At 40.5% G+C, this 20,836-nt stretch overlaps 1 protein-coding gene across 3 annotated transcripts in view; it reads left to right on the forward strand.

Moving 5' to 3' along the window:
* The first annotated feature begins 241 nt into the window (after nucleotides 1-241).
* CBFB (core-binding factor subunit beta) overlaps nucleotides 242-20,836 on the forward strand; it is a 44,081-nt gene continuing 23,486 nt past the window's right edge. For 2 of the 3 annotated variants that reach the window (XM_074881756.1, XM_074881755.1), the window contains exons 1-3: nucleotides 673-773; nucleotides 1,004-1,090; nucleotides 5,660-5,776. In XM_074881756.1, coding sequence (XP_074737857.1) covers nucleotides 696-773; nucleotides 1,004-1,090; nucleotides 5,660-5,776 — 282 coding nt within the window. In that variant the 5' untranslated portion in view covers nucleotides 673-695. Of the gene's footprint in view, nucleotides 259-672; nucleotides 774-1,003; nucleotides 1,091-5,659; nucleotides 5,777-20,836 lie in introns of those variants that run through there. The other variant, XM_074881757.1, reaches the window with a different exon arrangement.

Consider the following 20,836-nt stretch of genomic DNA (forward strand, 5'->3'; position numbering starts at 1 on the left):
CGGCGCGGCCACCTCTCCCTTCTCCCAGCCCAAGCGGGACGGCCAAGCAGGTGCAGGGAGGGGCCGCCGAGTCCCCGCTGTGAGGGGAGAGCGCCTCATCGCCGGCGGGCGGGGGGGGCACACGGACGACGGCTGGTGCCCGCCCGCGGCGGGGCTGAGGCTGCTCCCCTCGAAGCAGGAAGCCGGAAACCATCGAGACGAGCCGCGTTCACCGGAGGGAGCGAGGGGGAGCGACCCCGGTCCCCTCAGCGCGGCGCGGTGAGTCACCACCCGCCTGGGGAGGGGAGGTGGAGGGGGGGGGGGGGGGGGCGGCACTGACTCACCCCCCTCACCCCGCTTCCCGCCTCGGAGGGAGGCGCGCGGGCCCCGGCGGCGCATGCGCGGCGGCGGCGGCGGAGTTGTGAATGGTGCGGCTGTTCGGGCCGAGTTTACGAGCCGGGGAGGAAGTCGGGGGGGGCGGGAGCGGGCGGTGCGCGGCGGCGGCGGCTGCTGCTGCTGCTCTGCGCGCACGGCGGGGGGAGGAGGGAGAGGGAGGAGGCGGGGGAGGGAGGGAGGGAGGGAGGGAAGGAGAGAGGGAGGGGGGCGCCGCCGGCGGGGGCTAACAAAGGGCGAGGCGAGCGCTGGGGCTGGGACAGCGCGGGGCGGGCGGGAGGGAGGGCGGGAGGGCAGCCGGCGGCGGCGGCGGCCCCACCACCATGCCGCGGGTTGTCCCCGACCAGCGGAGCAAGTTCGAGAACGAGGAGTTCTTCAGGAAGCTGAGCCGCGAGTGCGAGGTGAGGCGGCGGCGAGGCCCCCCCCCCACCACCACCCCCCACCGCTTCCCTCCCCTCCGCCCGCCCGCCCGCCGCGGGGAAAGTTTCCGCGGAGGGGCCGGGGGGAGCCCCGCGCCTCGCCTCAGCGGGGGAGCCGAGCCCGGCGGCGCGGGGAGGCGCAGTCTGTGCACTCCGCTGCCCCCTTATCGCCGGGATTGGCCCCTCCTGATTGCGCGCCCTGCTCTCCGCAGATTAAATACACCGGCTTCAGGGACCGGCCCCACGAGGAGAGGCAGGCCCGCTTCCAGAACGCCTGCCGCGACGGCCGCTCCGAGATCGTAAGTGGCGCCGCGCTCCCCTCGGGGCCCGCCGGGACCGGGCCGGGGCGGCCGCCGGCGCCCGTCAGCCGCGGGCGGGGTAACGGCCGCTCCCGGGGCCCTCCGCCGCTTCTAGCTCTTAAAAAGTTTCGGGGAGCCTCGGAGGAGGAGGAGGGACGCCTGGAAGTAACTAAGCTAGAGCGCTGGGTGTGGCGGGAGGGGCCGGTGCGCCGTGCTGCTGGGGTCTGGGTGGCCGCGCCGCGCTGAAAAGTTTTCCTTCAGGAAAAAAAAAAATCACGTCTGCCGCCTTTTCAAACGAAAGAAGGCTTTCGTTAAAAGGCAACGTTTCTTTTCCCCTTACGGCTAGTGCTTTTTCGCTAAAACGTGTCGGCTCGCTCTGCCTTGGCTAGCGCGGTGAAAATGTAGTTGGCCGCGGCGCTGGGGTTAAAGGGAGGTGAGAGGTGGGTGAGGAAAATCTCCCGGAGCCTTCAGAGCCACCCGCGAGTGCGAATTGGCTGTACTTCCTTCCCCGGGCACGTGTTACAATTGTAAGCTGCTTATTTCAATATTCAACTTTTTTTTTTCTTTTTTTTTCGGAAACAGTAGCTTTCAGAAATGAGTAAAATTGTTCAGAAGACGCTAGCTAAAAGGCTGGAATGAGCTGTTTGATGTATTTGTGAACTAAATCAAACGCTTTTAAAATTAGGCTTTGAAACTCACAACTTCAGCCCCGTTTTTCTCATTCACTAAGGTTAGTTACAGACTGCTCTCTTCTGAATTAAGTATGGCTCGGAGTAGTCAAGAACCGACTAGTTATTTCCTGGTTTGATTTCTGCTATAGGATCAGTATCTTATAGTATTGTTGAGTTCTTAACTCTTCACTGTGCTTAAAATGCAGAAGTGGCCTCTTTTTCGCTTACAGTATATAATGAAAAACGATATAAAAATTCCCTTTCCATAGAAAATAGCGCCTGCTTTCACCGAGTTTGGTTTGTGATGATTCTTTAATTTCATGTGATATAGATACTGCTAGTCAGTTCACAATGAAATTATTCTTACGCACAATGAAATTATTCTTATGCACATCCAAACAAATATAATGGAATACCAGTTACTACAACTGATGTTGTTCATTTGCATTTGTGAAGAAAGGGGTACACACTCAAGTACACGGTTATCTTGTACTGAGTAACTTTATTTTAGCTGAATCTTATCCTTGCTTGTTATCTGTGGTCTTAGAACCTGTAATACTATTTTGTGAGAGGCCCCCTGTAGTCAGCCTCTTAATTTTACTATTTTTTTTTAGCATTCAGTTTTCATTGTGTATGTTTGCTTCCTTTAAAAAGTCACCAGGGAAACAATGGGTAGGTAAGGGAAACAATGGGTAGGTAAGGAAAATGTAGTTTGCTAACATTTGAAGCTCCTGAACAGGTGAAAGTGCATAGTGTACCTGAGTCCTTCCCTAAAAAAAGCCCAACAAAAGGGCACACATCTTATAAACTAGCTTTCTAATGTAGCCCGTGCAGTTATATAAATGGGAAATCACTGTAGTTTCACCCTTGTACTTCTAAGCCTGCTGCAGTCTGCCTCTGCCAGAACTTCATCCATTGGAAGCAACCAGTGATGCCTGTATTTTTACTTCTACTTAATTATAAAACAGCCTCTAAATTTCTTGATCTGAAACATCTGGTTTTGTTTTGTGAACAAGGGCACACATAGTCAGGTTTATTTAGAAATGTAGTGTGTGTAATGACTGATGTTAAAAAGAGCTGGCAATCCTACTTTTTTTTTTCCAGTCTTGAATGTTTTTCCAGACAGCAAGGATTTATTCTTTTATCTCCAAAGGGAGCCTTTGCAAATGACCTTACATATTTTTAAGCAGGCAAAAAACCCCAGAGAACAGCTTAGGGATTTAATGTAAAACTGGGAGCAGGTTGTTGGTTACTTCTGTCAAATAGCTCTTGATTGAATAAAGAAAATAATTACCACTATTACTGAGAAAGTAACTGTGAAATATTAAATAAAATTTTGGGTTTACTGGTATTGCTTCGATAGCTTGAAAATAACTTTACGTGTTCCGTTTGTTTTGGGGGACTTCCTAACTACCTGGTTTTTGGAAGGTACTTGTATTTCTGTTGTCTGTGAGTGAGATCACCCTTGTACTACCTGATAAGCTTTTTGCAAAATTTGAGGCTTGTGTGTATGATAGCATTTTGGACTGAGCTTTAAAAGGCCTTGTATAAAAAATTATGGTTTCCTCACTTTCAAGTTTAAGGTCAAACTAGTGCTGTGATTTTTTTTTTTTTTTTTTAATTGTTTAAAATTTGCTTCTTACTAGAAGAAAATTGTTGGGTTTGGTGTATTCCTGTGTGGTTACTAGCGAGACTGTTACCAAGTTTTTCAGTATTGACCTGCGATTTTGATTTGAGAAGCACGTGGGTATTTTAATTGGATGGTTTTATCTGTTCAAAGGGAGGGAACAGGCTTCAAAAATCCAGAGAATAAGTATCTAGATAGCTTTTCAAATAGCCTATAGTTTAAATGTTGCCTGCATGACTCCATGAGGATGTGGGGATTTGTGTACTTTCATTTTTTTCTTTTCACTGATATTTTCCCCATGGTTTTTCATGGCCCTCTAGCGCAAGTCGGGAGGTGGAAGCAGGGAGGCATGGGCACTTCACTGTCTCACTCAGTTTCCCAGAAAGCAAGTGTAATACTTCTGACCCAGTATCCTTGGGGCCTACAGAAACTGGAGTGGTCCGGAGGGCTGCAGTGGTCAGCTGGTTTACGCTCAAAGATCTCGCTCCTTGGCATTTTAAGTGTATAAATTAAGGAGTATAAAACATGTATTTGCTGAAGATGGTGAGAGGTGGGAAGGTAGTTCTTGAGCAGACTAAGTGGTGATGACTTACGAGTGAAAAATATTTGGAGATACGTATAATTTTTTTGTTGATATGTAAAACAGAATCACTTAGAAAAGCCAAGGGGTAATAATAATACAGTCTAGTCAGCCTGATACTGATGGTCTGCAGCCCTCGCGGTTTTGATGCTACCTATTTGTGCAAGTTCATCCTCGATGAAGCTTCTGTTGCATTAATTGAAATGTTTGTCTTTGCATACTGTAGAGCAAACAAATATTAAATGTACCAATAGAGTATCCCGCCCGGTATTAGTACAACAGTATGTCAATTTTAATGATGCTGATACTGTGCTTAACAGGAGGCTTTTTTTTAAAAATAAAAATCTGCTTTTAAGGATAGTCTGGAATGGAACCTGATTGCAGAGTATTAGCCTCCCTTGGCAGAGGGGAAAAAAAGTCAAGATAAAGCACTTCTGCTTTCAAAATGGGAGGTATTAATCCTGTGACAGCATTGCAGTACATGACCAGAGCTGTCTTAAATAACACGTAGAGCTTCTGTGGCATAGGTAACCGTATGGTTATACCATAAAGTTGCTGAATTCTGCGTTGCTTGAAAGGAATCTGCTTGTCAGGAAATTCCAACTATTAGAGTAGTATTTGTATAGCTTTTAAGAAAAACTGGATTAATGACCATTTAAATCTAAGTGATCATGGTAATCAATACAGTTATTTGATTGCAACAAATTACGTTTAACCCCGGGATTTTGAGCAGAGTTATGTTCGGGGAGCATGTTCAAGTATTCACATGCTTACAGGACATACTCACGAGTACCAGAGAAAGGTATAAATACTGTGAATCTGACTTCTACTTGCAAAAATAATTTTTTTTATTTCATGTCTAGAAATTGACATACTCCTCATGGCTTGGACTTGATAAGATAGGCAAATAAATTCAGAGAGTTTATAAAGAAAACTCAATCTTATTTTCATTTGAAACCATAGAAAATTATTTACTTGAAAGCAATGTATACTTTTTGTTATATGGTTAAGTCAGCCCCTTTAATGATTTTACAAAGGGCTGCAGCTGAGAAGAATTCCTACAGTTCCCTGTTCTCACTGACATGGCATCTGCTGATTTGGATTTCACTGGTGTCTTAATCTGGCAAGAGGACTTCATCCTGTGAAGTTTAGTTGAGCTGTATATTGATGCTGCTTGCCTGCAGATGATAAAATAGGTATATTTACATTTCAGTTCAGATAAGTGTTTATCTAAGCCCCAGTAGATTGTGAAAGGAAACAAGTCGTTTTCTTTCAAAAAATGACCCTAGTAACAGGTCTCAGGAGTTGTTTTCCTTCAGCAGTGCTTCTTTTAGAGATATGCAAGCTTTTTAAAAACATGGGCAGTTTTAATGTTGCAGGTACTGAGTTGGTGCAGGGTATCCAGACAGAACTGAAAGGACAGAATCTAATGTCAGCAAAACTGATTTGAAAGAAGTATTGATTCCATGTTGTATTTTATATCCGAATCAACCAATGGCAAATGTTGTCAAAATGGAATCAGATGTTTGTAACTTAATACTGAAGAAAAATGATGAGTGCATGTTTTTGACTTTAAGTATTCTCTATGCTGCCTGGCTTAAGACATAAACTGATGTAAAAATAAATGACTGCCTGCATAATTTATGTAATGTCTTGCTCCCTGATCCTGTTTGTATTGATTTTTCTAAAAGGCTTTTGTGGCCACAGGAACCAATCTGTCTCTCCAGTTTTTTCCGGCCAGCTGGCAGGGGGAGCAGCGACAGACACCGACCCGGGAATATGTCGACTTTGAAAGAGAAGGAGGCAAGGTAAGAAGGAAATTGTTGTGACTGAAAGAAATTTTTATGTTGCGCTTATGATCTTATTAGTATAGACTGGAAGTATGATGCGAAATTACTAATATTTCACATCTTGTTGCATGTAGGTAGTCACGTGAGCACAGCTGAAAGCTGGTAGGATAAAATCTGGTATCGCTTTGTTTTAAAGCATGTTAATATTTCTGGAGGGAAAATGTGGGCAGTACTGGTGGCTTTTTATTATTTTGAAGAAAAGAACTTTATTTCTACTCTCACGCTGTGATAAAATTTTGGGGAACACTTGAAATTTGGTGTTGAGTAGGTGCTTCTAAAATGGTTCAGAAATTAGACTTTAGCTAGTGAATTGTGGTAGACTAATGAAAATCTGCACTTTGAACGGGTTGCTTTGTTGTGTCTTGGGTTGCTAGTTGATACAACAAGCATTCAGTGTGCTGCTCAGTGGAATGAAGTTTTTTTTCTCAGTTTCACCATGAGCTATAATGCAGGAGAAGCATCACTTTCAGAATTGATTTCTGAATGTTTTTTTCTGAGGTGGTTGTCCCGTAGACTGATATCGAAAGCTAGAATTCCCTAATGACAACGATGGTTGCTGTGAAGCTGTATTAGATTTAAAGTCAGAAATCTTGCTTAGTCTCATCAGAATAAAGTTACTGAAATCACTTACAGCTGGTTTTGTTTTACAGAAAAAATGTACCTTTAAAATGTAGATGCTGTCTCTTATCTATGCTACTCTAGATGCTTTGGGACTCATCCAAAGATCACTGTATTCAGCAGGAGACTTTCTGCAGACCTCAGTAGGTTTGGACCAGCACTTTAGCCTTTCTGTTTCAGGCTGATTTCTGTGTAATTTTTTTGACTTCAGAGATCTTTGATAGACTACAAAATTCTTGATTTTGCCTAAAATTTTTTACCCACTCTTTTTACAAGTAACAGCTAATGCTACCAAACCTACCAGACTGGAGGAAATATTTGAAGCATATTCAGGTTTAATGGCATATTGGGTCTTTTAAATGCTGCTAGGTGGAAGATAAATATTTCCCATAGTGGGAAAACTTGATTGGAAGAAAAAAAATTCCTGAGGGCAGATATGGTATTTGGAATTCAAATTAATGAGGTTTTTTTGAAAAAATTCTTTTCCGTTTAGTCCTGTGAGGCTTGCAGAAGTTTGACAGATTGGGGGAGAAGGAGTGAAGTTGGCTATGCTGTAGTGACTGCTTTGCTGAGGAAACTGAATTGAATCTGGCTCTTATTGAAAAATATTGATTCTGGCTCACAATTGAATGAGGAATTTTTCTTGTAATGTGTAAGAAGACTGAAGTCTCTCCTTGCTAGTTCAAAACTAATTTTATTTACTTCTATGATTTTTTTAACTTTGTTTTCTCTGAATGAATTCATAAAGTACTGAACTACTTCATCCATTTTCTTGTGTTGTCTTAATCATGTAAGAGTGTGGTAGATATTCTATGTATTAAAATAGAACATGAGCCTCATTAATGGATGCCACTCCCTGTTTTATGTGTGTTTACAGTAAATTCTAGAGTGCTTCACTAAAACGTTTAGGGGAATTCATCTGAATGAGGCTAGAGGTGGACAAACTAACAAATGGGAATGGTGTTATGCTCTAGTATGAACAAATCACAAATTCACTGTTGTAATCAAACTTTACTAGTGTAAATCCCATGTGAGTGCAAGCTTGCTCTGCACAGAATTAAACTTGTGTGAAAGCAAGCCACTCCCATAACTTCAGAAGGAGTAAGCAGAATGGGAGAGTGTTTCTTACGCTATCAACAGAAACAGTTAAGTGTTTTATATGAATTGTCTGAGACTTTGTCCTCTGTAGATTTTTGTAGTTTGGTTTTATTAAGAATTTCTTTCATAGGCTTCAGCAGTCTCTTAACACCATGTGATTTTTTTGTAGCTCTGTGCAACATTGTTTTATGAGCTTTGATTCTTGAGGCAGTGCATAATGTGTGTTTGTTCATCACTGGATTTAAGCCAGCAAGGCATGTTTTTAATTATGTGAATAAAAAAGGGCTATAGGGGGAGCTGTCAGTTAATTATTATTTTAGGCATTAGTTTGAGATCTAGAATGTAGATAAACTTACCAACACTTGAATATTTTTATTCTGGAATTCTGCTTTGGTGTTTGGCTAAGCAAATGATGGCCCAAAATAGTTTATCCAGCATTGAAGTATGTCACTATTGTGCCGGAGCAGTTTTGTACACAGCTTGACAAAGCTACCAATGCAGCATCTGCTAGAATTGCTTCTTAAATGATTGAATTTTAGAAGGAGCAACACCCTTGTGAATCCATGTGAAAGTCAGGATTTTGTGAATATCTACTGCATAGGCTTGAGCTTTTTCATTCTGGTATTTCTTAACTGAGGGGTTTTTTGTATGCTTAATTTGCCTTTTAATTTGATGCATCTGATGTTCACAATGGGTGGGTAGGCCTCTAGTGGATACCCTGTCTTCATTAATTCAAGAATTGGATGGCTAAGTGTTCACTTAATATTTCCACTCATTTTTAAACTCAAGCTTAACACTTTTTTAAAATAGTTTTTAACATTCTGTGCTGTCTTTGACCTGTAGCAAATTTAATTGTGTATTTGAGCAATTTTTCAAGTTTGTCATAACAAAAGTAGCACTAAAAATAGGTCCCTAGATTGTAAAAACGTTAGAACATTGTATTCCATTGTGATTGTGGGGGTGTGTGGGGTGCGTCAAATTCAGTGTATGTCCTGCTTCTGGATATCTGAACCATACCAAGGCTTCCTGATCCTTTGCGTTATCAGCTAATGTCCAGTTTTGGTTTTTTAAAGAACAAATGAATAGATATTGTTAAGAAATTCAGAGGCACATGGTGTAGTAGTGTAATGTATTGACTGATATCTCACATAATTGAACCCACGAATGAAATGGAGAGCTTTATTTTCACCTTGGTTCTCTGGTATCATTAATTACTCAGACTAGTTTTATTGTGCTTTATGAAGTTCTTTAATTTTTACTTCAGTTTTATACTGATGCCATATGAACTTCAGGCTGAACTGTGCATGTGCGGACTTCGGTGCTTCTTAAAAATCTAATTTTATTCAAAGTCCCCTTGTTAAGAACTGTGTGATCAACTTTCTTTACATGATTCATTTTGTGTACTTGTTACAGTAAGATAAAATGTCCCCGGTTTTCATTTGTTACTTGAGATGTTTATATAGCTCTGGTCTTTCTTGCCTGAAAGAACATTAGTTCTCGGATATTCTTTTTTATTGTTTAAATACCAGTCACTACACTGAAGTGTGTGAAGTTGTTATACTTCCTCTCCCCTTTATATCGCTTCAAATGCAGCTTAACTTCCTGTCTGCTGTTCAGCAGCAGCTGCTCATAAACCAGAGTCCTCAACACAGGCTTATTTCAGTAGGATATGCTATGAACTCTGCAACTCCGGAGGAGAGCACATCAGACATGATTTAAATTGATTGAGTGCCTAGTTTGCCACATGTGTGGTGTAGCTAGGATTTCTACTCATTAGGCCATTAACTTTATTCTAGCCGTAACTAAAGATTACCGGACTTCATTTTTCTTCCTGAAGATGCTGAGTTTCTACTTGTGCAGTTTTTTGTTGTACCTCGGAAATTTTATTTGGCTATAAGTTGATGTTAAGTGCTTGGATGAATCTAAGAAACTGCAAATCTCTGTTGTGCTGCAGACATTACAGCAGTTAGGGAAATGTATTGAGAAAGAAAGATGTTGTATTTGAATAAAAACTATATTTAAATGGCAGCCAACAGCACCAGTTTTCTGCTTGTGTCCTCTTTTCTTACCAGAGGTTTGATAGATAGGACTTGTCCCCAAATCAACTTTTTCCTTTCTGACTTAACAATAAAAATTCATAGATTATTGGGATGGTGTATTGGCTGCTCCATTTTCTGAGCAGATGCAGTTTCCAGTCAAACATAGGATCACAGTGTATGCAGTGGAATTTGCCTGGGAAGTGAAAGGTTAATTTATGAGAAATATCTGAATATCAGTGCTAACCTACATTGAATTGGAAGTTTTACTTTCTTTGGTCCACACCACTTTCTGAAAAATTCAGATAAAACATTAAGTCATTCAAACAAAGTTGGAGTAGCAGCTTTCCTTTTTCTTCAGGTATGCTTACTTTCAAAAAATCAGTAAGGGTGTCTGGGAAACTGATTTACAGTTTCAGCTCTCGTTTTACCCTCACTGTAGTGCTGAAGAGCCATATTACTTAAGTTCCTATGTTTTCAGTCCAGCAGTATTTGGGGTCTTTGCACTGTCACCATCCAAAATGTTGTTACAGTTGGCAGTTAATTCTATGTGTTTCTTGCAATCCACTGAGTCTCTGGGCAAAAAGAGAGTCTGTAGTAATTTAATACTCCTTCAAATTATTGTGAAGGTCTCTGTTCAAAGCACTTCAGGAGACAGTGCTACATCACCTCAGAACAGTTCACGGAGCTGTTTGTATGTGGCGGAGGCATATGGGCATGTAAGATGTAACTTGGTTAAAAGACTAGCAAATGTCAACCTTTAAGGGGTATCTTGGCATTCTTTGTGGATCATCTCTTAATGTGTGAGGGCATCTGGTGAGGACATGTTGTTTCCCAGGAGCTGTCCTGCTCATAAACACTCTCTCTTGCAGAACAGCTTTGTTGTTTCCAGGTCTGAAGTCAAGCTGAGGTTCATTGCGTAGCTCCGTACAGCTTGGCTGATTTTTAGCTAGTCCCTTAATGCACTGGTGGGTTAGGATAATGCTGTTTTGGGGTCAGATTTTTATCATGTTCATCTGCTGTTCTCTCCCCTTGTGCTAGCAGAATGATACAGAATTCATCTCCTGGCTTAGTTTCAGGAATGTGAAGCAGGGAAGATCTGATTGGTACCTGTCCTCAGAGCTGGTGCTTTTCCTGAGCACCCTTAAACAACTGTTCATCCTCCTACCTGGGTCTCCCTGATGACCCCAAAACATTGTGGTAACTGGGGAGATTCTTCTGTGAAGAGCAGCTGGTGGTCAGTGAAGGCACATCAGCTGCTGAACTGTCTGTGTGCTCCGGCCCTGCGAGGGGCCGTTATCTTCTTCAGCCAAGGGGAGTGGTGTTGCCCGGATGAAGCCCACATCACTGTCATTCCTTTTTCTCTTTCTCAGGCTTTTCCTATGAGCTTTAAACAGGAAAGTCAGTGTGTGGTTACTCTGACAGCAGATAAATGGGTGTAGTGGTGTATCCAGATTGTACCCAGCCTGGCTGAACAGCCTAATTTTTTCTTGGAGTTGGGTGGTGGGAGTCCTGCAAAGGCTTGGTGAATGAGAAGAATCCGCTTTCCTGGATGGTCCCCTTGATCAGTTTTTATCTAGGATCATCTATATGGTTTGGGTAAAATATTAGTTTTCTGTAGATGCTTGTGATTCTAGATTTTATTATTGTGTTTGTGCTTAAGAGTTTTTATTTAGCAGAGACTGCTCAGTTTCTTTTTTGCATTTTTTCCCCCCAGATATGTAATTTCTTTGTTTATGCTCCCATACAATTTTTGCTTTAGAGGAGAGTGAAACTTTCTCTTGTTTTGCCTAGATGCTTTGAGGTGTTACTCATTATGACCTGCTGTTGCATAGAGGAGAGCTATTTCGTTGAAACTCCAGAAGTAGTCATAGTGTATCTTTGCTTATTCACTTTACCTCAAAATTGGGAGGTGCCTCTGTCTGCATCCACTTTTTTAACAGTTAGGAACTTGGGTTTTGGGAAGAGAAACCTGTAGAGCTCATAGCTTGTGGTACATGTTGTCCTGTTCTGGCAAGCAGCCGCTGGCTGAGATTTGGACAGTTGTTCCTGAAGAGTGATTTATCATCGGGTGCCCTCCACCACTAGAGCATGAGTCACACCGGGCATCTCACGTGACAGTACCCGCAGCCTTTTCCCCGTAATCCTTTCACTCCCCCATACTGTGAATACTTTTGTTACTGCACACAGCCTTGTTCATGCGTTACGGTGCATACGGTGACGATGCCATTGTGAAACAATGCTCATGAGCAGCATGGCTGTGCTGTTTGTGATGCCAACCTATCGACCCTTTCTGTAGGTTCCTAAGTGCTTAAGATCTGCTGTCAGTAAACCTGCTTTTGTTTAGCTTTTATTACACGTTGTAGAAGCAGTTATTCAGTCATATTTTATACGTTACCTTGAACTTTTTCCAGTGGTCTACACGCACCCATTAGAGTTGTATAGACAAGACTTCAATTTACTCATACCATCGTCCTAAAGTTTCCCGGAAGAGGAACAAAACCAGAGTTAGTGAGCTAAATTTTGCATTTGGGAACCAGCTATATATAAGGACAGATGAGTGCTGTGTGGATGAAAGCAGTGCTTGAGATGTCTGCAGCAGAGACACTGGAAGAATTCCAGACGTTTGGATTGTTGAATCTTCTTGTTTGCATATCAGTCTCCACTTACTAAGCAAAGTTGTTAGCATTATGCTTCTCTGCTCTTCTTATAAATGAATGAGAAAAATAAGAGCATTGCTGTTGAGGATGTCTGTTTCTTTGTGAAAACCACTTAATACTTCTTATTAAAAAAAATAAAAATTCAATAAGATGATGAAACATTTGCTACAAGAAGCTGTCATTTTTCTGAAAGTTACTGAAATGTTTCTTCAAGCTTTATTGTCCAAAGCACAAGTAACAAAATGAGCTAATTAGCTTGCATAATTGCATGTTTGATGTTTAACAAGTTGGCCTGGTGAAATATGTACTGTGACAATAATATGGAAAAAAAAAATAGGACTCTTGCACAAGACTGCTATTCCAAGAAGATGAGTGCTAATGAAAGGATTTTTTGGTGAATAGTTGATGCTGCAGATGTTTTGTCTAAGCAGAGAGTCTGTATATTTTCTGTTACAGTAGTATCTAGACTTGTATATAAGATCCAAATTGTAGCTACTTGAGGAGTCTGTGCTGAACTTCTGCCTTCTGTATGTAAGATACTTTGCTTAGTTGCAGGCAGCAGCTCTATGTTGTGGGACTTCTGGGGATGCAACTTGTTTTATGTGTTCATCTCAGTATAAATATAGAACATAAAACCTATGGAAGGTGACAGAAGGAGTTCTTAGATCTGGCATAATCTTTACAGTAATGGTGATTAAACTTCTAATTTTCTATTGAAATACAGTGACCGAGGACAAAGTGTTGTCTGTTGCGTATTTCAAATACTTTTAGGTCTGAAATTTGAGGAAGAAAGGAGACTTCTATGTCCTGATGAAATACTTCTTGGTGGTCATAGAGGAGTAGCCAGCGTTGTTTGACAAAACAGGTCGGAGGTGACAAGAAGAAATTTTTAGCTTCTTTTTGGCCAATGTATTCCTTTTTTTTTAAAAAAAAAAAAGCTTACATTCTTCAGTGGAGGCAATATGGGACTTTTTTTATTTTTGGAAAACTAATACAAGCCTAAAGAATGCTTAAGAATAGGAAAACTAAGGCAGGAAGGCATCTAGACAAAGTAAAACAACTATAGTAGTGTATTTTTCTCATGCTACTAAAGAGCGCTTGGGGATTTCTTTATAAAGCTTGCATGCTTCTTTGATTTTTTTTTTTTTTAACTTTTTAAATATTGAGGACAAGCGTTTTCACTTGGGTAGAGGGCCAGTGGGCGATCATCTCTTCTCCAGATGCCTCCAACTAGGGGAATCAGAGTATGGTACCCTGCAATGGGATTGCACAGCCTGGTAGCCTGGTGGGTTTTCACTGTAGAAAACTACCAGGATTTTGGTTATAGCAAACCAGAAAGCTCATGGTTCTAATCAAAAGGTCTTAGGACAGACTGTTCATGAAACATGCAGGATGGTACTTTCCTGACAGAGCAGTCAGAGCAGCAGTGTGAATTTTTTTTAAGCTCCATTCTGATACCTAAGAACTTGAGAATCAGACTTTGGAGGAAGTATAGCTCATGTCAGCTATAAATTTTTTGAACTTCAAGAAAAATGAATCAGTAGGTGATTTATAGGGAATAGAAATAAATAGTGGATAAGAATTTAAATCTGTTCCCTTCTCCCGTGGGTCATACAGTGTTGGTTCTGTCCTTTCCTCATCTTGTACTGGGAGAATTCTTGTCGCATTTTGCCTAACCAAAGCTGTAGTTATATTATTCACTATCTTTATAACTGGTGATTTTTTTTTTCCAGGATTTTGCTGTTTGGAGAACTTGATATTAAACATATATCTGAAAGTGCTAATTACTCTGTTAAAGAAAATTCCTAGTCATTGCTAATGATGTTTCTCTGCAGAAGCTGATTACAGAATAATTATGACACTATGAAATTTTATTGGCTGATGAAAAGCTACATAGTTGTTATGGTATACAAAAGACAAAAATTACTAACTTGCATCATTTTAAGGCTTGATGCAGCACAACTTGTTGAATAAATGTTCATGTGGTTTTTCCAGACTTGAATCCTGCTTAATGGGGAAGGGTGAGGCTGTCAAAGTGCCCAAGAATGTAATGAAAGCCAAAGGGCAGAAGAGGCAACTATTCTTGCCTCTCTCCTGCTCGGGTCAGTTCCTGGATGGTTTTTATTAGTTGCTTGCCCATGTTGTCACAATCGGGTATCTTCTAGTTGAGTATAGTTGCATTACATGTTCCAAATTTTCACTTCAAAAATACAGGTTTAATAGGCTATTTATTTGCACACCAGTAGCATGGTGTGTAAATGATATGTTTTAGGTAAACCTCTCTTTCAAACCCTCTATTGCAGTTTCTAGTTACAGCTGCTTTTTTGCTATGCTCTCTTCTGAAAGCTTGAAAAGAACTAATTTCCCAACCAATTTTGAAATTTCTGTCTGGAAAATGTATCTGCAAACATGGCACAAAACAGTGTGTGTCCCTGTTAGTTAACTGGTTTTGTGAGCATAAGCATTTGTCAGCTACATGCGTGCATACTTGCAGCAGCGGTCTCCTAGCAATGTTTTGCTGCAAAAACATTATTCTTTTTAAATGTTGCAAGAAAAAAATGGGTCTTTTTTAATGCATGCCATTTTGGGAGAGTAGATTTAAAATCCAGTCATCTTTCTCATGTAGAATCTAGTGGTAAAGATGTACTGATAAAAGACCCTCTAAAATTTCACAGGGGAAAACCCCAGCATGTATTTGCCTTTCAGATTATCCTTATATTCTGTTCATTCCATTTTTGTTGATTCTCAGTTCCAGCTGTGTCGTTGGTTTTTGTCTTTTTGAAGGCAAATGGAGTGAGTCTGAGCATGAGACACATTTCATGTTGGGAGGCATTAGATCTTTTTGTAGTGACACTGTGAAAACAAGCCATCTACTTTTTGCTTTCTGTCAGGTTTTTTTGGTGGTTTTGGTGTAGTGTATGCTTCCTGCTCAGTCCAGCAACTGCAGCATTTTGTAACAATGAACTGTGTCTGGAGACTTGTTATTAAATGATGAAATATAATTTCTGTGCAGTAGCATTTTAGTGTTTTTTTCTCTGCTAGCTTCTAAGCATAAGTACTGGCCAGTGATCTTGATCCAGGAATAAAATGCTGTAGTCTCTACAGATTTTAATCGCATTTGTTCTGACATCTTTAATGCTTCATATCTGTTCTTAGTTATAGACTTGTTTCTTAGTTAACTGAAATAGTAACCTGCATAATTTAATGAAACATTGATCTGCTTTTGAAAAGGAGTCATGATTACATAGTTGAGCTAACTACGCAGAAAAAACCTACCAACCAACCACCAAAAACCCATAAAAATACCAGGTTTTCTAAAAGTGACGTGTAAATTCTGTCTCTCCAGTAAAGTGAGGAAGATTCTTCTGCTGTTCTTTTTCTGAACTTTTAGAAACCAAACCAAAAACTATCACTGTAGTATTTCAGTAATACAGAAAGCATGTTGAGAGAGGTTTTGTCACAGCTCTGATACTGCTTACAAAGACTTTTTTAATGCGAGTCCATACATGGATATTTCTACTACATAGAATTGTAAAAATGGGTTGTGTCTCATCTGAATTTTATCTGGATGGGCATTTTCTGAAACTTTAGTGATATTTGTGATGAAAACAGGTGACTTACATAAGCATACGTAAAATTTGGCTGAAGCACATAATACTAGACCATCAGGTTTTGCTACGAATTTGAAAACTGTTGTAAGTATTTTATGAGATGATTTTCTAGTTGTGAATTGGAGTGCATTCTTTCCTCAGGGAATACACCAAGGGAATGCTATCACTTGTTATCCAAACATCTTCTGCTTAATTAGAGAACTAAAATAGATTTTTTTGTTGTTGATGATCTTGAATGGAACTTACTGCAGAAGTTTTTTGAGATTTTTCTTTTTTTCTTCTTGGCTGTGAAATGCCTTTCAAGCTGTGTGTTGAATCACCTTTGACATTGGCATATATAGGCATGTATAAATTTATAGGTTCCCATGGGGGGGGGGGAATGCATCTAAGAGCCTAAAACTTAGATAAAAAAATTTGTATTCTTCTGAGTCTGGCAAGTATAGTATTTTGATAAGGATCAGACTAAATTAAAAATCTTTCTGAGAAATTTAAGTCAATTAATAAAGTTGCAGCTATGACTTAAGCAGAAGTAGTATGCAGAAGCAGAACGAGCCAGGGATATATTGCTCTAAAGGGGGAAAATACAGGGGTTTAAAATCTCTAACAACAATTTTAACTGCTTATTTGCGGGGGTTTGTTGTACATAATAGTTAAATTAGCCCTGTGCTCAGCTGTTTTTACTTGTTGCTGTTAAAATTCTAGTAAAGGCTGTTAGCAATTCACGGGGTATTTTGTATTTCAGCAAATTCTTTTCTTCAAGGTATTTTGTTCCTCACGGTTGGTGAATTTGTATTTCCACTGCTTTTCGTAATCTTAAAACACTGTGGTATGAAAGACTGCATTTAGAACTTTTGTTTTCTTTTTTTTTTCCTCTAAGCATAACAGTCTAGATTGAGACTCTTAGCAAGCATGCTGCTTTGCTGATATTTCTGGTTTTGCTTGAGGAATCAACTTCTGTCATAGCTGATGAAATAGAGTAACTCTATTTCATTTTGAATGTTAAACTTTCTTTCCAGAAATTCTTCCTGTGTTCTGTAAAAACTAATGCCTGGGTGGTTGTGTTATGGTCTATTTGTGTTTTTTGGGTGGGTGTTACGGCACGCGTAGGTAATGTAGAGGAAAGAAGAAAACTGAAAAGTTGAAATGGTCTTTTTCCAAAGACTGTTTCATGCACTACAGCAGGCCTGGTCATTCTTGATCTTGCCAGCCTCTTCTCAAATTATTTACATGGTCTAAAGCTGCAAGCGAAATGTCTTTGTGCAGTCACGAAAAGGAGGAGCTGCAGGGACAGGTCACAGGCAGAGAGCACTGCAGGGGTGTCTGTGCCCACCGCAGTGTCCCTGGGCAGCCCGGCTGCCCTGGCCAGCGCTGGCCCAGGAGGCCCATGCAGGCAACCACTTGTGGACCAGTGAGGGCCCATCGTTGCTGGTGTGATACAGTTGTGACATAGGTGCCCACTCCTGAGAAACTTTGAGCTGTATTCATCTTGAAAGCCACAGTTGGGTCATCCACATATAACTGTTTAGGAAAGACTCTTGTCTTGTCAGGAAGTATCATTTTCTTTGCATTTTTACAGAATAGTATAAGGTTTAAATTTTAACAAAATCTCATTTTCGTGTAGTGGAAGCTGTTTCAAGATGCAGCTTTCAAAATAACTTAGAAAACATTTTGTATTTAAACAAAGAATAATAATATGCTTTGAGGCATGAGGCAGGAGGATTGATCTAAATTTGTTGGATTTTTTGAGCTCTTATGATTTGTAGTGATGTGTCTAGTGTTCTAAGAATAAAAACACTAAGAAGTCTTTCACTCATAGTGACTTTCTAAATGGGATTCTTTTCAACTGTTTCTGTTTACTGTTTCATTCCCTGTTAAAACTGTTACAAGGGTTTTGTTTCAGAATTGAACTTACAAAGTCTGATAAGTGCTGTAAACTCTGTCCACAACTTGGTTTTTTGTTAGTTTCTTTTAAAATGAGTGATCAATATCTGAAAGTGTAGTCTGATGCCTTGTGTGGAGTTGTCAGCTTTTGCTGTAACTTCAATTGTTGTTACACTAATGAAAGTACTATTCTGTACCCCAAATAGTTGAGGATTTTAGTAGATAAGTTCTGTTGTGAAGTTTTAGAAAAGCTTTTTTTTCTTTTGCATGTCATAGATTGCTTCCTCCCATGCTTTGCCCCCTTTTTGAAAGCCAGGCTAGTGACCCTTCTCTGATTATGATATGAAAGTGAGTCTTGGTATTTGAGGGGGACGGGACTGACTCAACTTTACAGTTCAGAACAGTCATGCCAAATCTGAATGGCAAGACCACTGCATTTTATTTATGAAAATGTATATATACTCCTTTCAGAGAATAGGTACTGTCCTCTTACTCGGCAGTGTATACAGACCATGTGGAGAAGCTGAAATGATGAAGTTAGCCTTAACCAATTTAACATCTTTATTACTTGGAGTAAGTATTTACAGCTGTTCCATTCTAAGGAGTCAGTGTTTCATATATGAAGTCACTGGGGAGACTGCTGTTTAAATATTTAAAAGTGGGGTATGATTCAGGGGAAGGTGGGATCAAAACTGGGACGTACGTACTTGGCTGGACCAAGAGAGAGGCAGCTTGTGTGAGCAGTTATGAATGGGCAGACGTGTGTGTGATGAGGCAGAGGGTGAGTCAGATCTGAGCCGCTTCTGAAAGAATGCGTTTTGCTCCAGTGTGCTGGGAAAATGAAAACAGAAGGGAGGGGACTGCACCACTTCACTGGGGACTGGTGTTTCCTGAGGGGGTGAAGTTGGTCTCCTCGGTGGCAGTGGCTGTTGTGAGCGTGCTGATTCATTAGTCAGTGGGTGGTGAGAGCTGTGTGCAATCTCTGGGGGAGGAAATGGCTTGGTTGCTTTAGGGAGAAGGAACATTTTCTGTAACTGCAGGATGTGTGGATGGAGCATATAGATAGTGTATCTGTAGCACATCAGCTAAATACCCTGGTGTTGTGAGATAAGGATTTACTAGAGAACTAAAATAGGATATGAAACTGAGGTTTTGCGTCCTGTACTCAAGTAAAGCAGCTTTTTTTTTAAGTCATTGAGAATTGTCCTCTGTCTGCTTCACTATATTCAAATCAAGTTTGTTTTTTAAAATATGAACAAATAGTTGTTACAGGAACCAAGTCCCTACCTATTTTTAACAACGGTTAACTCCCAGTTAGTTAGAGTTTGAGGAGAGGGTTGCTCATTTAAATGCAGATGAGAAGAAATAACAGATTAGTTGAAAGAGTGAAAAAAGGAGGATGAGATACACTATATATTGAAGGTGTGGCACAGAGGTCTTTGAGATCAAGCCAGCTGGTAGGCCAAGAAAGCACAAACAGAGGTCAGCAACTTTGAGCCTAACAGGCAGCACCTTCGTGTCTTTATGGTGCTGTTTATCCTCCATCCAGATAATCTGCCAGGAGATAAGAGTGTTTACTCTTGCTGGTTATTCAGTCAACAAGCAGAATAGTTGTTCTAATACTGAAAGCCTGTTTCTGATGTAAAAGTAACATGCCTACTTTTCTTATTTTAAAAATTCTAATGCTACTTTGATTTGTAGTAGGAGTTTGAAATGGAAGATGTAGTTTGAGGTGAAATGAAACTTTTGTATAACAGCCACCTGAACAAAAATTCAACTGGTATAAGCTAGTAAAAATTGCAGATTTTGGTATGTGACAGTCTACCTAGGTCTCAGAATCTAACAAACTAGTTTTGACTGTGCCAGTGTGTGGAAAATGAGGGTGCAGAATGAGGGAGAATTTACTCTCCTCCTTCAGCATGTGTATAGTAATGCTTAACTTACACAACCATCTACTGTCGCTGTCAGAAAAGCCATACCTCGTTTGGTTTATAGAATGGGCTATACTCTGAAAGGAGGCAGCTGTGTAATATATCTTTTCCTCTTCTATGTCCCTATGATGGTGTTTCTTTATATGGCATTAAATTCATCCACTGAATATGAAGTTGGTAGTTGCCTGACTTCCAACCCCTCCTTCCTTCCTACTGCTCTCTAGTGCCTTTCACCTAAGTATCTGAGTTTTACAAGACTGACTTCCAGATTTTATTATGAGAAGCACCTGGAGGTGTGGGGAGGGTTTATAAAATTATATAAATGCAGTTAATCTGGGGTTAGCAACAAAACCTTGAAAAAGTTATTCTAACAGACATCCTTTTATCTACTCTGGATCCAATTGTATAGCTCAGTAATATTAAGGGGGGAAGTTGGAGTCTTTACAGAAGTAATGTGACTTTTGCCTTTGCTCTTCTACTGTGACTGTCTTAAGGCAACTTTCAGAATAGAGAATTCTGAAAGGTTTTAAGAGACAACTTTATGCTGGATTCTGAGGTGCCATAATAGATCATGTGCTTGTAGACAGGAGTAGTAATTTATTAATAATTCTGTTAAGTCTGGAAATTGAAAGGGAACCAGCATGGCTTTATCTGAAAAGAAGGAAACAATGTGGTTAAACGGTTTTGGCTACAGTCTTAAGTGGTTTCCATTCTCCAGAAAGAGGAGAAGGGAGAAAAGGAGTCTAAATTCCTTTCTCTAAAATAAAGGAAAAAGCACCAGTATGCTTTATTGTGTGTTTTAATGAGAGAAAAGTTCCTGCATAAGCACATGTGGCTTCAATATGAATTATATTAAATCTGAATGATTATATAGTAATTTCAAAACTCAAATATCTTGCTAAGGAATTCATCCTTTCAGAGGTGAAAAAAGTTTATTATCTGAGTTTTGAAGACCAACTGAATCCAGTGGTGTAAGGCTTTAAGGGCTCTGATTCAGGGGCAAGGGCAGAGCACTTTATCTCCAAAGGTCAGGCTGCGTGCCAGTGGTTCACAAGCTGCTTTGTCAGCAGCTCAGCTGTTGGTCAGTGTGCTTAGGGCAGATAGTAGACATCAGTAATCACATCGGCTCTGTCAACTTGTTTCCCTTTTCCCCTTTGACTTCTAAAGACTTTCACAGAATTTC

The sequence above is a fragment of the Strix uralensis genome, chromosome 12, assembly GCF_047716275.1.
Source record: "Strix uralensis isolate ZFMK-TIS-50842 chromosome 12, bStrUra1, whole genome shotgun sequence".
Classification (NCBI taxonomy): domain Eukaryota; kingdom Metazoa; phylum Chordata; class Aves; order Strigiformes; family Strigidae; genus Strix; species Strix uralensis.